Below are 17219 nucleotides of genomic sequence, written 5' to 3' on the forward strand. Positions count from 1 at the left end.
AGCCTGACCAAGATTTTCAAAAGAGAAGAGGGGATACCCATAATTACCAGTACTTTCCATTGTTTTTCTCGTGGAACAAGATCAAATGCTGTACTCAAGTCAACAAAAGTGATGCACAGCTCCCCCCCCCCTTTAATGGTGCCTAGCGCCAGTGTATACAAGTAAACCAATAGACCTGAACTAATGTACTGATATTTCTTCTAAAACCTGCCTGTAAGTCGGATAAAACACACTCCTCTGTTATCCAATTCTGCAAGTTACTACGCACGTTTACAACACTTTTTTTGTATAGAGTGAATTGGACTGTTACGATCGTTTCTTGGATTTGCCTGGTTCCTCTTCGTTTATATTGTCAGGATCTCTGATAGCTTGCATGAGGATGGGATGTCAAGACTCAACAAAATGGCAGTAGGTAAGATGTTTATACATTGTCCCCACACGTCTTTGTTCGCTTTATACAGGTCGTTTGGGATCTTGGCTGGTCCCCGGGCAAGAAGTGGAATACAAGAATTTATGGCAGTCAGGGTCTCATTAAGGGTAAAGGCAAGACTATTTTCGTCCTCTTGGGCAGCAATATATTGAATCATTTTATCATTCTCCTCAGTAGCACCCCCCATTCGCATACAACTTGCTGAAGTGGATTACATATTTGTCAGGTTGTACGCAAAAGTCCATCACTGTTTGGGGACTGTTTATACATGTTGATGCCATATGCCAAAAAGTATGGCTGTCTTTAGAGGTCAAGGCTTCATGAAGGGTCAACCATAATGTACCATCCAACTCCATCTTGGCCCAGGACATACTCTGCCTATACCTAGCCCTACAATTAATAATATTGGGATGTATGTTAGATTTGACTGATGTAGCTTATTCTTTGCTGACCTGCAATTGCTATTAAACCAAGAATTTATCTTTGGCCTCCTCAACCCCCCCTTTTGATGTTTTACCTAACAAATCCCTAACCTGTGCAAAGAGTTGGGTGTGACTCACCCTCCATACCTTTCTCCTTAAATGCATAGGAAGGCATGATAGATGATTTACTTTGTTTCCTACTCTATTTATTTATTTATTTTGAAAGTTTTATATAGCGCGAACAAGATCTTTGCAGATATCAGAGCGCTTTACAAGGACACGGGGATAAAAATACAAAGTAATAAGGAGTATATACAAAGTAATATTTGAGGTAGTTAGGTACAAGGTGCTTAGTTACATAGGTAGGTCAAAGAACATGAAGTAGGTCACAGGTGAGGTAGTGTCGGTACACGGTGCATAGACAAACAGTTGCGTCAATAATATAAAGTACAAAAATAAGGAGCATATACTTGCTTAAGCGTGTTTAAAATATTTAGAGCTTAAAGGTGGGCATAGTTGAGGTGGGTGTGTGCAGGATGTATAGTCCCACAGGTGCGACAGTAGTAGAGAAGTAGGGATCGTTGAGGTGGTGTGGGTAAAGTGTGCAAAGTCAACCAGGTGCGTCAACAATATAACCGTATACATAGTCACACAGGTGCGTCAAACATTATAACAAAATACAAAGAGTGAGCGTATACAGTCAAGTAACTCTATAATACAGGAAGTACAATAGACCAGGGGGGGTCGGGCAGGTCTTACAGAGCAGGTTCATGAGTGATACGGAATAGTAGATCATGTGTATTTAGCCATGAGGATCACTTTAACTTCTTTCTTAAAAAGTGTGTTGGAGGAGATGAGCCTTGTTTCAGGAGGGAGTGAGTTCCAGATCCTGGGTGCCATTCCTGAAAAGGAGCGTTTATATGTTTTTTCCTTCCGAAATCTTCGAGGTTTCAGCAAAAGATTGTTTGTGCTTCTAGTAGTTCTAGAGCCACCCGAAATTGTCAGCTTTTGAGTGAGGTAGGCGGGTGAGTTCATGTGAACAGCCTTGTGTGTCATGCATGCGATTTTCAGATGTATTCTGGCTTCAAAAGGTAGCCAGTTCAGTGATTTAAAGTCCGGGGAAATATGCGAGTGTTTTTTTGAGCCGGTGATGAGTCTCGCTGCGGCGTTAAGGGACGCTCTTAGGGGTGCCGTTGTAGTTAGGGGGAGCCCGCAGAGGGCGGTGCTACCGTATTCTATGTGCGGGATGACTATAGATTGTACTGCAGTTTGGAAGTCTTTGGCAGGAAGGAAGGGTTTAAGTTTTCTCAGGGTATTGATTTGGAAGTTCGCTCCTTTGGTTGCCTTGCTGATGTGCTGCTGCATGTTGAGATTGGTGTCAAGTGTTATGCCTAAAGATTTTGCTGAGTCTACGAAGATGGGCTGTACATTTAGAGCCGTTAAGTGCTTAAGCCATGTTTGAGCCGTGGATATTTTAGCGGGAGGTGAGATCAGGAGGAACTCGGTCTTCAGAGCATTGAGTTTGAGGTGATTCTCAGCAAGCCAGCATTGGGTGTTTCTGATCGTGGTGTTCAGAAGCATGATGTCCTTGGGAGATTGTATTTTGAGAAAGTTGGGTGTCGTCGGCATACATGTGAAAGTGAACATTAGATGCCTGTAGCAAAGTAGTGAGAGGTTCCATAACTAGGTTGAACAGTGTTGGGGAGAGGGAGGATCCTTGAGGGACGCCTAGCGATACAGGTACCGGAGAGGACAGCAGGTTGTTGCTTTTGATTCTTTGTGTCCGGTTGTGTAGAAATGAGGTGAACCACTTGAGAACAGTCCCAGATATGCCCATTCTTGTGTTTAACAGTTCGAGTAAGTTCTCATGTTTAACTGTATCGAATGCTGAGGAGAGATCCAGAAGGATGAGGAGGCAGGTATCGTTTTGGTCTAGGATTTGGAGGGCGTCGTCCACTATGTGAGTCATGGCAGTTTCGGTACTGTGCCCTGCTCTGAAGCCTGACTGATGAGCGTTTAGGAGATCAAACTTATATATGTGTTTAGTCAGTTGTAGCTGTACGCATTTTTCCAACAGTTTAGCGAGAGTGGGAATGTTTGTAATAGGGCGGTAATTGTTTAGATCAGTGGGGTCTGCTGTTGTTTTTTTTAGTAGCGGTGTGACTTGCCCTACTTTGAGGGCGTTGGGGATGGATCCTTGTTGAAGAGCGCTATTGATAATCTTAGACCAGAGTGGGAGAAGCCAAGGGGAAAAGTCTTTTACAGCGTTAGCAGGAAGGGGGTCAGAGATGTGATTGGATGGTTTCAAGGTGCTGAGTAGTCTGCCAATTTCTTCTTCGGAGTAGGTGCCAAAGGATGACCAAGTAGCATTGTTCTTTGGTTGAGGCACTGCTGTGTGTCGGGGGTTGGAGTACAGGATAGCGTCATTGAGGAGATCGCTTCTTATTCTCTCAGTTTTTTGGATAAAGAAGGCAGAGAAGTCTTCGCAGGAAGGTGTAACGCCCATGGAGCTGAGTGTCTGGGGTTGCTCTTTGGATTGTGTTCTGACTAACTCAAACAATTTTCTTGGGCGGTTTTTAGCTTGGGCGAGCTGGAGGCTGAAGAAATCTCTTTGAGCGTTTTATTTTCCTGAAGTAGGCGTTTCTCTGTTTCTTTAGACTTTTTAGGTGCACTGCAGAAGGGGCTGACCTCCAGGTGCGCTCTGCCATTCGCATGGCCCGTCTATCCTCATTGAGGCTTCCGTCATACCATAGGTTGGAAGTCTTCTTGGACGAAACTCTTTTCAGTTGCATGGGCGCCGCCTCATTGATTATTGTGGACATAGTATTGAGATAGTGGTCAGTCAGAAGTTGAACGTCCGTAGCGCCGGAAGGGGGAAGTACGAGAAGGCAGCTGTTAGGCGGTAAGGAGTTTGGGTTGAGTTTCTTCAAGTCTCTTTTCCACGCTTTGTGCTTAGGGGGTTGAACTGGGTTAAGTCTAATTTTTTGCTTGATGAGGAAGGAGACAATATGATCTGACCAGTCACAAGGTTGGATTGACTCCAGTTGAATAGCGCCCTCTTTGGAGATGATAAGGTCAAGGATAGAACCTCTCTCATGGGTCGGGCTATTGCATATTTGGTTGCGATCAAGTGCGTTGAGAAAGCTTTTGAGGCTGTTTACCACTGTGTCACTGCTGTCATTCCAGTGGAGATTGTAGTCGCCAAGGAAAATTTGGGTGTGCTGCCGTCCTGAGTTGGCTGATATTGTATCCATGAGTTGTTGGACGAAGGAGAGCTTGTCCCCAGGTGGGTGGTATATAATGTGAAGTGAGCATACCGGTTTGCTTTCGCTGATGATATCAAGGCAGAGGTATTCACAGGAAGTAAGAGAGGGGACGGCCACTTTAGAGACTGAGAGGTTGCTTCTGTAGATGCAGGCAATTCCACCGCCTGTCTTTTTGGCCCTGTCAAGTCTAGTGATACAGTAGTTGGGGGGGACTAGGATATCCAATATAGGTGTAGAGGAATCAGACAGCCATGTTTCAGTCAGAATGGCTAGGTCCGGTTCCAGGGACATGATGAGGTCGGCGACCTCCGTGGAATGTCTTTGGGCCGATCTGCAGTTGAGAAGTATGCATTTAAGGCTAGGGGTGCAAAGGGTGGAGGACGATTCTATAATGAGGGGTACATTAGTGAGGTTGTTGGGGACCGCGCCTCTGTTGTTATCCTTTTGGTGCCTGAGGGGGTTAGAGATAATCGTTGGGATGGACATGTTGTTGGTAGCTAGTGGCTTTTGGGGAGCCGGGACGTAAGAGTGGAGAAGGGTGTGTACGTCATGGTCTGAGATCGTGTTGGTAGTGCGTCTGGGGCGATTGGTGGTATTGCAAGAGGGGGTAGAGGTCCAATGTGGGGATAGATGTGTGATGAGGCGAGTAGGAGGTGAGGAGGAAGTGATGTTAGGTGTAGAAGGAGTATTACGCTTGGTGGTGATGTGATTGCAATTGTTATTGCGATTGTTGGTATTGCGAGGCGGGATAGAGGTCCGGTGTGTGGAGTGTTGTGTGGTAGGGCGAGTAGGAGGTGAGGGGGAAGTGGTATTAGGTGTAAGGGTGGTGGTGGGAGGGGGGTGTCTGGGGTGTGTGATGAGCAACTCTTTAATGGAGTGTAATTCTTCTTTCAATTGGAGGAGGGTGGACATAATAATGTCCAAGGTGGTGATGGGCGCGGTGTTGGGGGGGGGGGGGGGGTACTGGCGCTGAACCGGCGAATAGGTTGCTGTAGACAGGGGGGAGACCGGGTGGAGAGGTGGAGCTGACGAAGGGGTTGGGGGTGTTAGCGAGAGGATAGGTGTTATTGGGAAGGGCATCAGTGCTAGGGGGGGAAGGGAAAATGGGGGCGATGTGAAGGCTGGCTGTTGTGGGGGAGGAGGTGGGATAGTGAGGAGTGAGCGAGGGGGGTGGGAGGTTGAAGGAGGGGTGCAGGCTAGGCGTGGCGGGAGTGCTAAGTGTGGGGGGGGGAGTCGGAGAGAGAGTCATGTTGTGTGGGGTGCCATTGGGGGAGGAGGGGTGTTCTGAGAATATTTGTGCGGGGGACGGGGGGGGAGTGCAAAGTGTGGGGGGAGAAACGGGAAGATGTGCGGAGGTACGAAGGTTAGTAGGGGGGCTGGGGAAGCGAGTGGTGTATGAAGGGGCGAGGTCTATGTCTGTGTTTGAGGGGTGGGGAGGGGTAGCTGCGACGGGCGGGTGATTGACTGTGGAGCAGGGTGTGAAGGTGAGGTGAGTGTCTTCCTGTTGCTGAACTGGGTTAGGAGAGTTAAGGGTGGGTGCTGTGACGTCAGGGGAGGTAGGACAGGAGGTGCTATGCGTGTAAGTCCGAGGGTTGGAAAGGTGCTCTTTGAGAGAGGGGAACAGTTTGTCAAGTAGTTCCAGGTTCCTGTCTGTCGCTTGAATTAGGACAATCTCGTTGTTGTAAATAGTGATGGTGGTTCTGCCTGGGAAGAGTTGGGACGATGTGATGGAGAGTGTTAGGCCATGTGCGGATTTCCTGGTGGTGGAGACGGTGAGTAGGGTGAGGAACACTTTTTTCCATTGAGCTCTGCGTGTGGTGTGGAAAATGATGTCGGTGTTCAAGGGTCCATTGACCGATGAGAAGTAGGTGTCGGCAAAGGGTGTTTCTGGGTGGGACCTAAGGAAGTCGTGTTTAAAGCGTTTAGCAGCTATTTTGGTGAGCACGGAAGGGTCGTTTATTTTATATGTGTGTTTGCCGATGAGCTCCATGTTGGTATGGTAGCAATGTAGCGCGGGGGGGGGTGAACAATAATGATATGCAGGAGCAAGATGCACATGCAAACACAACAGGTTATCTGGATCAGAAATGGCACTAGCGGGCAGAAATGACACTAGTGAGACGACCAGCATATGAGAGGTAGCAGTCGGTGCATTACAGGAGAGAAAAGTAAAGTGAATACCGGTTGCATAAATGTGCTGGATGCACGCTGCCAATGCCAACACCAGGTTACGTGGATCAGAAATGACCCTAGGGAGCAAAAGTATCACTAGTGAGCGACTGCATTATATATATGAGGTAGGTAGCAGTCGGTAAATTACAGGAGAGAAAAACTGAAAAATGGGTGCAGGTTGCAGAATTGTGTAGAGTAGTAGTGCAGAGTACAATTGGAGGAATAGTTCTGAAAAACTATAGACCTAAAATATATGCGGTAGCATAACAGCAACTGCCTCTATGGCTAGGGTTTTTTTTCCCCCACCCATTTCCATGAGATATTCTTTTGATCCCAGGAGTCCTGCAAAATGGCATTTGATAGAGACTTCTAGCTGCAGATTCCTTACATTTTAATTTCCCAGGTGTCGGGCTGGATCTGGAAACTTCTGCTGAGCAATACCCCTTGTGTGTGCCGTCGGGTGGCTCCATTCAGGTCCGCGTGACGTCGGCAGCTTTGGTTATGACGTCTTAGTACCTATATTGACACCACCCAGGCACGCGGACGTCAGTTCTTTTCTTTCTGTGACCGTTAGGCGCTTGTCCAGGGAGAGCTACCCCTCTGTCGCTTTTTGACAGGATTTTCTCGACGTTTTGTTGACTTTGATATTTTTTCCAATCGTGTGTGAGGGATATCTTCAAGGAAGACAGAGTTTAAGCCATGCGGGCCTGTCCCGGGATGATGTCTGTCACCTAATTTCTTTATTCCCCTTCCCCCCCCCCACCACCTCGTATGCCTATGGTGGCTCTAGCGTGACCATGATCCGAAGTCGTGCTTGGATTGTTGGGCCATGGCTCTAAAGACCTTGAGGGAGCGAGCTTTGAAGCTACTTTGGGCCTGAAAACCGGAACCGTCAAGGGAGACTCCGCGGATGTCCAGATCGAAGAAGAGGAGGTTGCAGGACCGCTCCCGGAGCCCAAAGTCCTCTTCATCCCACTCGATCGTCTGGACACTCTGGATAGAGGCACAAGAAGTCGTCGTCCAAGCGGATTCTGTAGTTAAATAGTCTCTACCAGATAATGCGTTACCGAAGGTAAGTAACTTGTTCTTTTAGCCTGGAGTTCTCAGACCGGATTAAGGTTAGTGCATGATGGTCGCTATCTAGTCTGTCCACCACTTCCATATATAATACAGCCGGCCTGAGCATCACATCTACCAAAAAATAATTGATCCTACTCCGATACCCAGGTCTATTATATGTCATTCTTCCCTGGGAAGTGGATGACATCCTGCCATTTGTTGCTCTAAGATCAAAATTAAGAGTTGGAGGCAATACCTATCCTGCATTGGGGGACCATCTTACGTATGGTAAATTAAACCGGGGAATACCCCACTAATTATCACAGTCTGTCTTATCAAGGTGGTTATAATTTTGTTGTTCAAATGTGTTAAAAATCTCCTGCCACCAAATGTAGCCCTCCCTGTGTGCTCAGTAATAGCCGTCTCAAGAGTGTTTAGAACCACTGACTCTGCAAGTCCGGTATCTACTCTGTTGTAGATGTTAAACATTTTTAAACCCATACCTGAGCGCAGTGCAAGCACAACTGCCCTTGCATCAGGCAAATCAATGCAAATTCCCTTTATTTTACATTGTAGAGGTGTTTTGACCCAGATCCCCCGCCCACCAGAAGGCCTGCCCCTTCCACTCTGGACTGCATTTACGTTAAAGGAAGTAACGGTGGATTGGAGACATGGAGCAGGTCTCGTGAAAGAGACCGACATCATGGGAGTCTATGGAATTGCACCAATCAACCTCGGGGAGCAGTTTTGTGATCCCTGCTACATTCCTTGACAGGATTTTTAATGAAGGTTCATTGGGCTTGGTTTGTGGTGGAGAATCACCAGCCACCGACTCCACTTCCAGGTATGGGGGATCAAATGCAACCTGCTCACGGAGAATATGGAACACCCACTAGACTTAGAACCCATAGTGAGGGGACTAACTGGTTTCCCCCTTTGGCACGGAGGGCTTATTAGTTAACAGGTGGCAGTCATATGTTTGGTTAAGAGAAAGTGTGGCGATGGGGCATACTATAATCAGCACCATCATCAGCAGCAGGCATTCCTAGTCAAGGGTAAGACCCATTTAGCCCATGGCTATCATCTCCCATGACCTGGGCTGTTTCACCTGCAGCACTACTGGCACACATTCCCTGGATCTGATACTTTATCAAAATGCAGGTGTTGGCCTGGGAGATGGTTGTAGCATCCACTGCCATCAAGTATATACCTATGGGTTAAGCGGACCTTCGCTTTATCACGATCGTCCTCAGAGGTGGACCTTTCTCTGGCTCGGCTCATCTGATTCAAAGCCTTTGTCCCAGAGGCGCCTTCTACAGGGCTAACTTGATTACTCTGCTCTCCTGTGGCGCTATCAAAGGCCTACCCACACAATAGGGCAATTCACATTGCTTACACCAGTTCCCTGGAAAGGAAAGTGGAGGAGAGGAAATCTGCGTACGATAATTATGTTGTCGCACTCACTGAGGCTGGGACAGTCCAAGCCCACTGGAACAAAGTAGGAAGCCCAGACCTCTGGAGTCAAGACAGGAGACACTTACCTTTGGGTGGGATGGGATCAGGCAGTACTGTCAAATGGGTGTGGAGTTCTTACCAGAAGTCTGCATATTGGATTGTCCTAGAATGCTGTGCATGAGGGTTCAGACAGTGATGGAGTAATGATGTGGCATCCTAGGATTGGCCTGGAGTGCCTGGCTTCTAAAGCATTCCACCACCACTTGGAAAAGGGAGAATACTCTGGACCTGGGAGCAGCGGTGTATCAATCAATCAAACAAGCTTTATTCGACAATACATGTTATTAAAACATGGTACATAAAATAGTATTAAAAAGAATAAAACAATGAATTTAAAAACCTGATCTAATCTTTGGAAAAATACGTTTAACCTCCTACATTTAGGATAAAACAAGTTCTTAAGGTAAAAACAGAAGCATGGGTATTTTTTTTTTTTTTTTTCAACTGCTTTTATTATGTTTGGAGTTCATTACACTGCTTCACACGCCTACAACCCGGAGGCCGGCGGCTACCATGCAATCAGCAGAAAGTACTAGTCACCTAAACACAGCCTTAAACCGGCATCCCGGAGGCCCGGTGGCGTTAACCGGAGGTAGGAGAGGAGCGTGTGTCGGTCTTCGCAGTGGAATAGGAAGTGCATTATAGGACGTCGTGCAGTAGAACAATGGTGTGCGTTGTAACAGCCCCAAACCTTTAAACAGTCCCCCCCTCCCACCCCACCCGTATCCTAAACAACAAAAAACGTTGGTCAGTGAGGTACATCTGTCTCTGCTCTGTTACAGCACCACCGGCACAGCCTTTGTAGAACGTGTCTGGCGGCTAGCGCTACATGGTAGAGAGCTTAGTCTATGTCTTCAGGCCCATCCTGAGGGGTAAGGGGAGGTTCGCATATGTTACCCCGAAATTCGTTCCAGCTGGACCATATATCCCTCCATTTGTGGGGGCAGCCTCTTGCCTCGTAGACAGTCTTTTCTTGCAGCATGCACCAGTCCATGTCGCTTTGCCAGTCTCTCAATGTCGGTGGATTAGGGGCACCCCACAGTCTTGCTATGTTCCTCTTTGCCACCATCTGCCCAAGTGTCACCCAGACCCTCCCCCTGGAGGACAGGTCTGTGGGTTCCCAAATGTTCAGGAGACATCTTTTGGCCTCGAGGCGGAGTCCTACCTCTAAAACCTCGCGCATACAATGTACCACCCTCCTCCAGTATCTTTGCACTTTTGGACACTCCCACAGTATGTGGAAGAAGGTGCCTGTCTCTCCACAACCCCTTCTGCAGAGTCCCTCTCCACCCTTTCCCATCGCCACCAGCCTTGTGCAGGAAATGTAGACCCTGTGCAGGATTTTTAGTTGAAGCATGGGTATTTACAGGTAAGTAGCCAGCACATTTAGATCGTATATACATAATTCCAAGTTCAGTTTTTAGTCAGTAATTGAGATCTTATAATCTGCATCCACCGCAATAACTTGGCACCGGAATTGCATAGCGAGGTGATGGATCGATGCAATGGATTCTCTGGGCGACACTACTTTGTTTAGTACCCAGGTTCCAACAAATCTAAAGAAGCCATGCTTTGCGTGGGCCAGCATAGGTGGGGCAAACAAACATTACATGGGAGTAAGCTTTTTTCCTGGTCCATACAGAGAAGGCATTTATTGTCACTTAATGTGGCCCATTTACCGGTAAAATACTTTAGTGGTAGGCAGCCCACTCTGAATTGAAAATAAAGTTTACAATCAAATGGTTTTAAAATTACATCCCAGTACAGTTCGTGACTCGGCCAAGAATTAGTTGTTAGGGAATTCCCCATCCGTGCTGTACAGTTACTTGTCCTGGTGTTGTTTTTTTCAATGAGCTCCAAAAATGTTTTCTTGATTTTGTCTTTTGATGGAAACTGGGTGCTCTGTGGGGACTCGCACAAATGTGACAGACCCATGCTCACCAGTGCCACTCTGATATATCGTAACCCAACTGATTTTATTGAAATGATCCGCCGCAATAATGTCCCTAAGCCCATCTGCAAAGGTGGCCAGTTCCTGGTTGCACCAGATTCTACGCCAGAATAAAATGGGCGAAGCCTTGCAAAGTCTTCCAATGATTTCTTACCTAGGTCATTCAGCAACGGCAGCATAGGGGTACTTAGTGGTAGGTTGGCAATAGCTCAAAGGAACCTATTTTCCAATGTAGCTAGCTGTGTGAGATTCTCAAAGCCCTTGATTCTGCCCCATATAGGACTGAACTCACTACTTTCACTTATAGATCTGCAACACCAGATTGACTGGCTTGGTCACAGATGTTTTAAATTAATTAGTTAAACCACCGGCTAATTGACTATGTTTCAGTGTCATGATGTCAATGTTTGGTTTACATCTCATTTCCTTCTGCAAGGTAATACATAGGTAGATAAATGCATCTACCTGCAGTGGTGTAGCAAGGGTGGGGGCCCACAGCTCTTCCTGGCCGTCTTGGGGTGGCAATTACTGTTCAGTGCACCAGTTGCAGGCGGCAATCGGAGGAATCTCCCCCCCACTGCCTGTGAGTAACAATAGCTAGGATACCCAGTTGGAAGGGAAAGCCACTTGATGCCCTCCAGGGATGGAGTTTCAGTTCTTTTCAGTTCCAGGACTAGGATGGGTTTCTCCAGGACTAGTGGCACTGGCTCACTTATGTCCCCTGAGGAACAGTTGCGGGAATGGATCGATTGGTGGACTCTTAATGTTTTCTCTAGGACTTCTGTGCACTGACCTCCATTGACACGCTGGTGTGTTTCAAGAAGTCTGGATGCTCTAAGCCCAGGAGAGTGCAGCAAGGAGGGTATTGTGCTAGCTGGTTGGTTGCAGAGGGGCTGCACAAGATTCTCCCATCAGCAGGAGAATAACACCAGCAGACAAGTATAGGACCAGTCTGATACAGGAAGCCAGAAAATCAGCTCCCCATGGGAAGTGCCCTTTTAGAAGCCAGGAAGCCTGTAGGAAATGCTCCTTGTGGCTAGTGCTGGCCACCAGGGGCAAATCAAGCCAAAATCAGTCCTACTAATATGTTGCTTAAAGAATTGCTTTGTAACAGAAAAACGAAAACTGAGCACATGGTGCTCCACTGCTATTTTTTAAAATACCGCTAGGGCAGAGATATTCAAACTTTTTGATGACAAGACCCCCTCGTCAAAAATTTTTAGGCGCAAGGACTCCCTGACAAAAATTTCTAGAACTTGGTACTTATCATCGACAACTGTCAACAACCATAAACGCCCCCAAAATAATATTAAACTGTGTTTTAGCAGATCAAAGGTCAGTGAGTGTAGGGGTGTAGTTCAAAGTGTTGCTACAGACAAAGGGCTTAATTTATGAGAAATTGGTGTAGGGCAGCGCCGCAAGTCTTCTTGCTGTGCCGCTCTACGACAATGTGAAAAGGCAGGAATGCACCGTATTTATGAAGTACATTTAATTCCTGTCCTTTCCCCTTGCGTTAGCGCACAAATTGCTACTTAGCGCCAACAGAGGCAGGATTGGTTTTGGACAGGAAGAGGCACCTTCCTTCACAAAAATGATCCAGAGAGGTGGTTTCCTCGTTCTATGTGAGCTGCAGAATGTAGCACACATGGAAAGAGGATAAAATGAATAGAAATGAAAATATTTCTCCTTGTTACGCCTCCCTTGGGAAAGCATGCGTTTTTGACACTGGCCCAGGTTTACAGGATTATGTAAATATGGGGCAGCATCAAAATCCGTGGGTGTTGCATGGGACCTCACCCAGAGCAGCCGGTACAGGTATGCATGGTAGGGTGGCATGGGGGTGAGTTGACAGACGACACCGAAGGGAATTTAATGTCGGGTTGTGGGGGGCAGGCTTAAGGCTCCTATCAGCTCCCAGTGTATAAGATTGCATCTAGGTGCCCTGTCCCGGTTTGACGGGAAAAACATGAAGTATACCAACTGGTATTATTGGTGGACAATTAGAAAGGATATGTCATAAACATTATCAGAAAAGAAGTAAGGAGACTGTAGTTGTTTTGTTTCAAATGTGCTCATGTCATCAAGTTTATCCAAAAACAGGGATTGGCAAGTTTTACAGTTGTATCAGCACTGTAAATAAACAAATAATACAACCCATAATTGTACTCGGTGCTCAAGATGTGCAAGTGATGTGCAGGATGGCGACGCAAGTGACAATGTGATCAGCAAAATTCGGCGCAAGGTGACTAGTGCATAAATATATACAGTGAGTCAATAAAACAATATGGTTCCAGCTGAATTGTAATGATTGGTTCTACTTTGGTTTGGCTGTAGTTTGAAAGAACCACATTGTGTGCTGTGCCTATAATTGCGCTGAGGTGGTCGACGGCGTTTCGAGCCTCTTAAATCTGGATCATCATCAGGACTGGGTTGAAGAGCCAACAGTGCTGGACGAGAATTGGATTCCTGTTGAAACTGGCAAGCGGCAAAGGTCGTCTGGTTAACTTGGCTGGGCCGGAGAACCGGTGTTCGGTATCGGGATGAGTTGGGCCCTGGCCAGTACGATCGGGCAATCGATCTGTAGCATGATCGTTTGGAAGAGAATAAATCTCACGAGTAGAAAGATCGCGTCTAACTCCGACTTGTATCGAGCGTTGTCTGGGGCACCCACCATAAATGAGGAACAAAAGAAAATGATGGTGCAAGCAATCTTACCAGAAAATTCCAGTGAACCAGGCAGCTAACAAAATATTCTGAGAATCTTGCGAGGGGCACACCTTAATGCCACGCAGGGTTTTATTTCATAGTCCTTTGCTTCTGTGGTGCCCAAAACTGGGCAGGGACACCACCAACATATTTCAGAAGTCTTGTTGAGGGCCTGCAGAGGTCAAAGCAGCCCCCAGGTGTTCAATTAAAACCTGGCCCTACCTCTCCCAGGGGATTGAATCCCTAACCACAACAACTGTTCTCCATTGTTTTAAGCACCATTTGAGCCTCTACTTTTGTACTGAGGCTCTGGAGTGTGTGGCCATTTTTCGGTTGGCCCTATGACTGCAGTGGCAGTCTAATATTGGTAAAAGAGAAACTCTGACCCATCTTTTTATTTAGACAGGTCTATATTGGCAATATTGTTGACCAAATGTGTAATGTTTACACTTATAAGAATGTTTTTCAGTACTGATATCATTCCCATTCATTCCAATGATGTTACATTGATGAAGTATAACATGGTTATTGTTATAATGTGGTGACACCCTGATGAAGCCAGTAGGCCTTACCTCTACATACTAACACCCTTTATATTGTGATGTTGCACCTGGTTTTGGTGCAGGTTATTGTGACTATAGGTTTCTGGACCCACTGAGTTGTAATGTGATAGGAGGGTGTTGCCAAAGGTACTTCTATCTACCTGAATGTATATATTTGTAATTTAATGCATAGTATTTAGTAGTGTAACAAAAGTACTTTTCCTTTTTCAGAGAATAAGCTTTGACTGGACAATCATTTATTGCGTAGTGGTGTTGTGTGCCAGCAAATTTGGTTAACTAGTCCACACCACCTCCCTTTAGTAGGCCTTAGATGGCTTTGCTTTACTACCTTGAGAGAGACCAGTACTAGAATGGTGTACTTGGTTGCCAGTAAAAATACCATTTCCGATATATTACTTGTAAAGTACTATCATACTTTCCATCTCATAACCCATTTTCTTACAGTAGTTATGAACTAAATGTTAGCACGTCATCTAGAGGCTGTGATTGATAACGACTGCAGCGGCTGTGACAAAGTGATAGGTGGAAATGTTCACCAATCATTGTCTCGGTGAGCCTATTCAGTTTTGAGCAGTATATCGTGGAGTTTTGTTGCTTTGAGGACTAGAACAGCACTTTACAAATGAGGCCCAGTAAGGCTGAAACAAGTCTGGGTTTACTTGAAACTGGTGTTTGAGGTGGGGCCTGGACAGATTTACATACAGTGGGTCCTTTACTTTGATTAGCAAGAGCCGAATGCTACAATGAAGAGCTTCCAATGGTTAAGAAACAGGTTAGCATCAACATTGCCACTTTACACATTGTTGTTGCTCAGGGAAACACGCATGGTTACTTCTTCAAGTCCTTAAGAGTGAGCCTTTTGGAAGTTGGTGGCAGAAGGGTAAAGTGAAATGTTGGTAGAACGTGCGCTATATTGCAGTTCACAAAACTGCCTTTTTTTGGGACTCGAACTAGTGCTGAAACTTACAAAAAACTCCATGATAGGAGTATGGTGGTGCTTTTGTTGATGTCCAGGGATACTTCTCGGGTACAATACGGGCCATCCCACTTGAACACATTTGTGCATAACGTTGAATCCTGCATACAATGGGCAGATCTCTTGGTATGTGATTTACAGATGTTTTTTCCCTTAGGTTCTCCCAGTATCTAACTTCACCAGAGCCATTCGACGGGATAAAGGCGATGCTCCCAGTGAACTCTTCTTTCAGGCTACCGCCCCACCTCTTGGTTTTGGGATCTACACGGTGTTGAAATTGTCAGATGAACCTTCTAGCACCCAAGCAGATACAAGTGACGATGATGAAGGGAATCCCCTGCAAATCGAGAATGAGGTAAGAACATAGGGTCCCCTGTTTTTATAAGCCCATAAACCCTGCAAAAGATGTATGGACAGCTGAGGTCATGTTAAGGCGTGTGCTGGAGTTCACAGGAACATTTGCTGTGTACCGTTTGAGTCCAGGATGTCTTAAACTATTATATGCATTGTGTATTGCTACTGACTGGCGTCAGAAGTAACGCTGAACTATTGACTGCACAGTTAATATACAAAAAAACAAAAAACACAATATATGCAGGGGTCTGCAAACTTTGTGTAGCATAGTTTGGTATTGGATGCTGGAAACTGCGCTGAACTTCCCTCGCCCTCAACACCCACCCGGCTTTGTGGGATGAAACGAGATGCAGATGGATTCTTGTTGTTCTGTTGTGTGCAAAAGCTTTGTGAGTGTCCATCCTATTCTGCAGACTTTCCGAAGGCACATGGAATGGTGCCTCTTTCAATTCTATTCTGTCCCCTCCTTTCCCAGCATTACTTCATATTTTTGTCCTGGACTGTAGAGCTTACAATAATCAGCTTGGTGCTGGGATGGGAGAGATGGCAGTGTCCTCCAAAAGGCATGCACCCAAACCAATGGCCACCTCACTTGTCTCCTTTCTCTGCAGCACGTGCGGGTCCGGTTTAACCCAGATACGGGATTCCTCAGCGAGATCCAAAACCTGGACAAGGACATCCGCCTGCCATTGATGCACAACTTCTATTGGTGATGAAAGGGGGTTGGGTCTACCAGGGGGAGGGGTTGGGATGGTGAAAGGGGAAGGGGGAAAGAACAGACCTACATGGATTGGACATACAATTTATATGTGTTGGTACTGTGTTGCACTCTATTTGTGAAATCCTCTGAACCAACCATCTCTTTTCCTGACTCACCCGTCATACTCTCACCTAATTCAACTACAGGTACAATGCCAGTATTGGTAATGATGTCAACGAGCAGGCATCCGGTGCATACATATTCCGACCAAACAAATCTGATCCGTTGCCCGTGGCATCAAAGGTCACTGCATACGTGGTAAAGGTAAGACTCTTTGCAGATGTGAGACTAATGTTTTCTTGCAGTGGTTGTGTTTGAGTGTCTTACCTTTTTTTTTTATTTATGTAGTTTTTTTAGTGTAAACTTGACCAGAAGGTATCAGAGCGTTTTACATGAGCACCAGTTGCATTACAGACAGACCATTCATTTTGTTAGGCACGGCTAGATTAAGTGATTTGCCCAGAATCGCAGGATGTTGAGCGTCCCTGCTGAGACTCAAACCTGGCTCCGTAGCTTCGAGGTCAACCTCTCTAGCCGTTAGGCCACATCCTCCTATTAACTCGTTCGGTGCGTCGGACGGCCCCCGGCTGTCCCACATCACAGTGGGCGTGTGCCGAGGACGGCTGGGGGCTGTCCGACACATGCCCACTCAATAAATCACCCGCACCGCGGTAGAATTCGTGCCGCAGTCAACGGGTTAAATTATCTTATTAAGTTATAAAAGAGGGAGACTGAGTCCCTGCTCTTGTGTTTTGGTCCAGGGGACAGCCAAAAATCCTGTAAAAGACTTGTTAGAAATGGGGGTTTCTGGTTGGCTAGGGTATGCACCTAAGCCAGGCAGAACCCACCACTCTAGTCCGGGTAAGGGAGTTACACACCCAAGATAATCCCTGTTATATACACACACACACTTTCTTTATTGCATATAAAACATAGCCCAAAATCACATGAACCAATAATCACTTTGCCAACTAGGCAATTATCAAAACATCACAGTTAGTGCGATAAGCTAAACACTTATATGTCGCACACGTCATGAAAACAC

General features: G+C 46.3%; 1 protein-coding gene across 1 annotated transcript in view; it reads left to right on the forward strand.

Moving 5' to 3' along the window:
• MAN2B1 (mannosidase alpha class 2B member 1) overlaps window positions 1–17219 on the forward strand; it is a 275966-nt gene that overhangs the window by 104026 nt on the left and 154721 nt on the right. The window contains exons 14-16 of the mRNA XM_078685299.1: window positions 15218–15415; window positions 16026–16123; window positions 16321–16438. Of these exons, the coding sequence (XP_078541425.1) occupies window positions 15218–15415; window positions 16026–16123; window positions 16321–16438 (414 nt within the window). The remainder of the gene's footprint in view (window positions 1–15217; window positions 15416–16025; window positions 16124–16320; window positions 16439–17219) is intronic.

Source organism: Lissotriton helveticus, chromosome 1_1 (genome assembly GCF_964261635.1).
Source record: "Lissotriton helveticus chromosome 1_1, aLisHel1.1, whole genome shotgun sequence".
Classification (NCBI taxonomy): domain Eukaryota; kingdom Metazoa; phylum Chordata; class Amphibia; order Caudata; family Salamandridae; genus Lissotriton; species Lissotriton helveticus.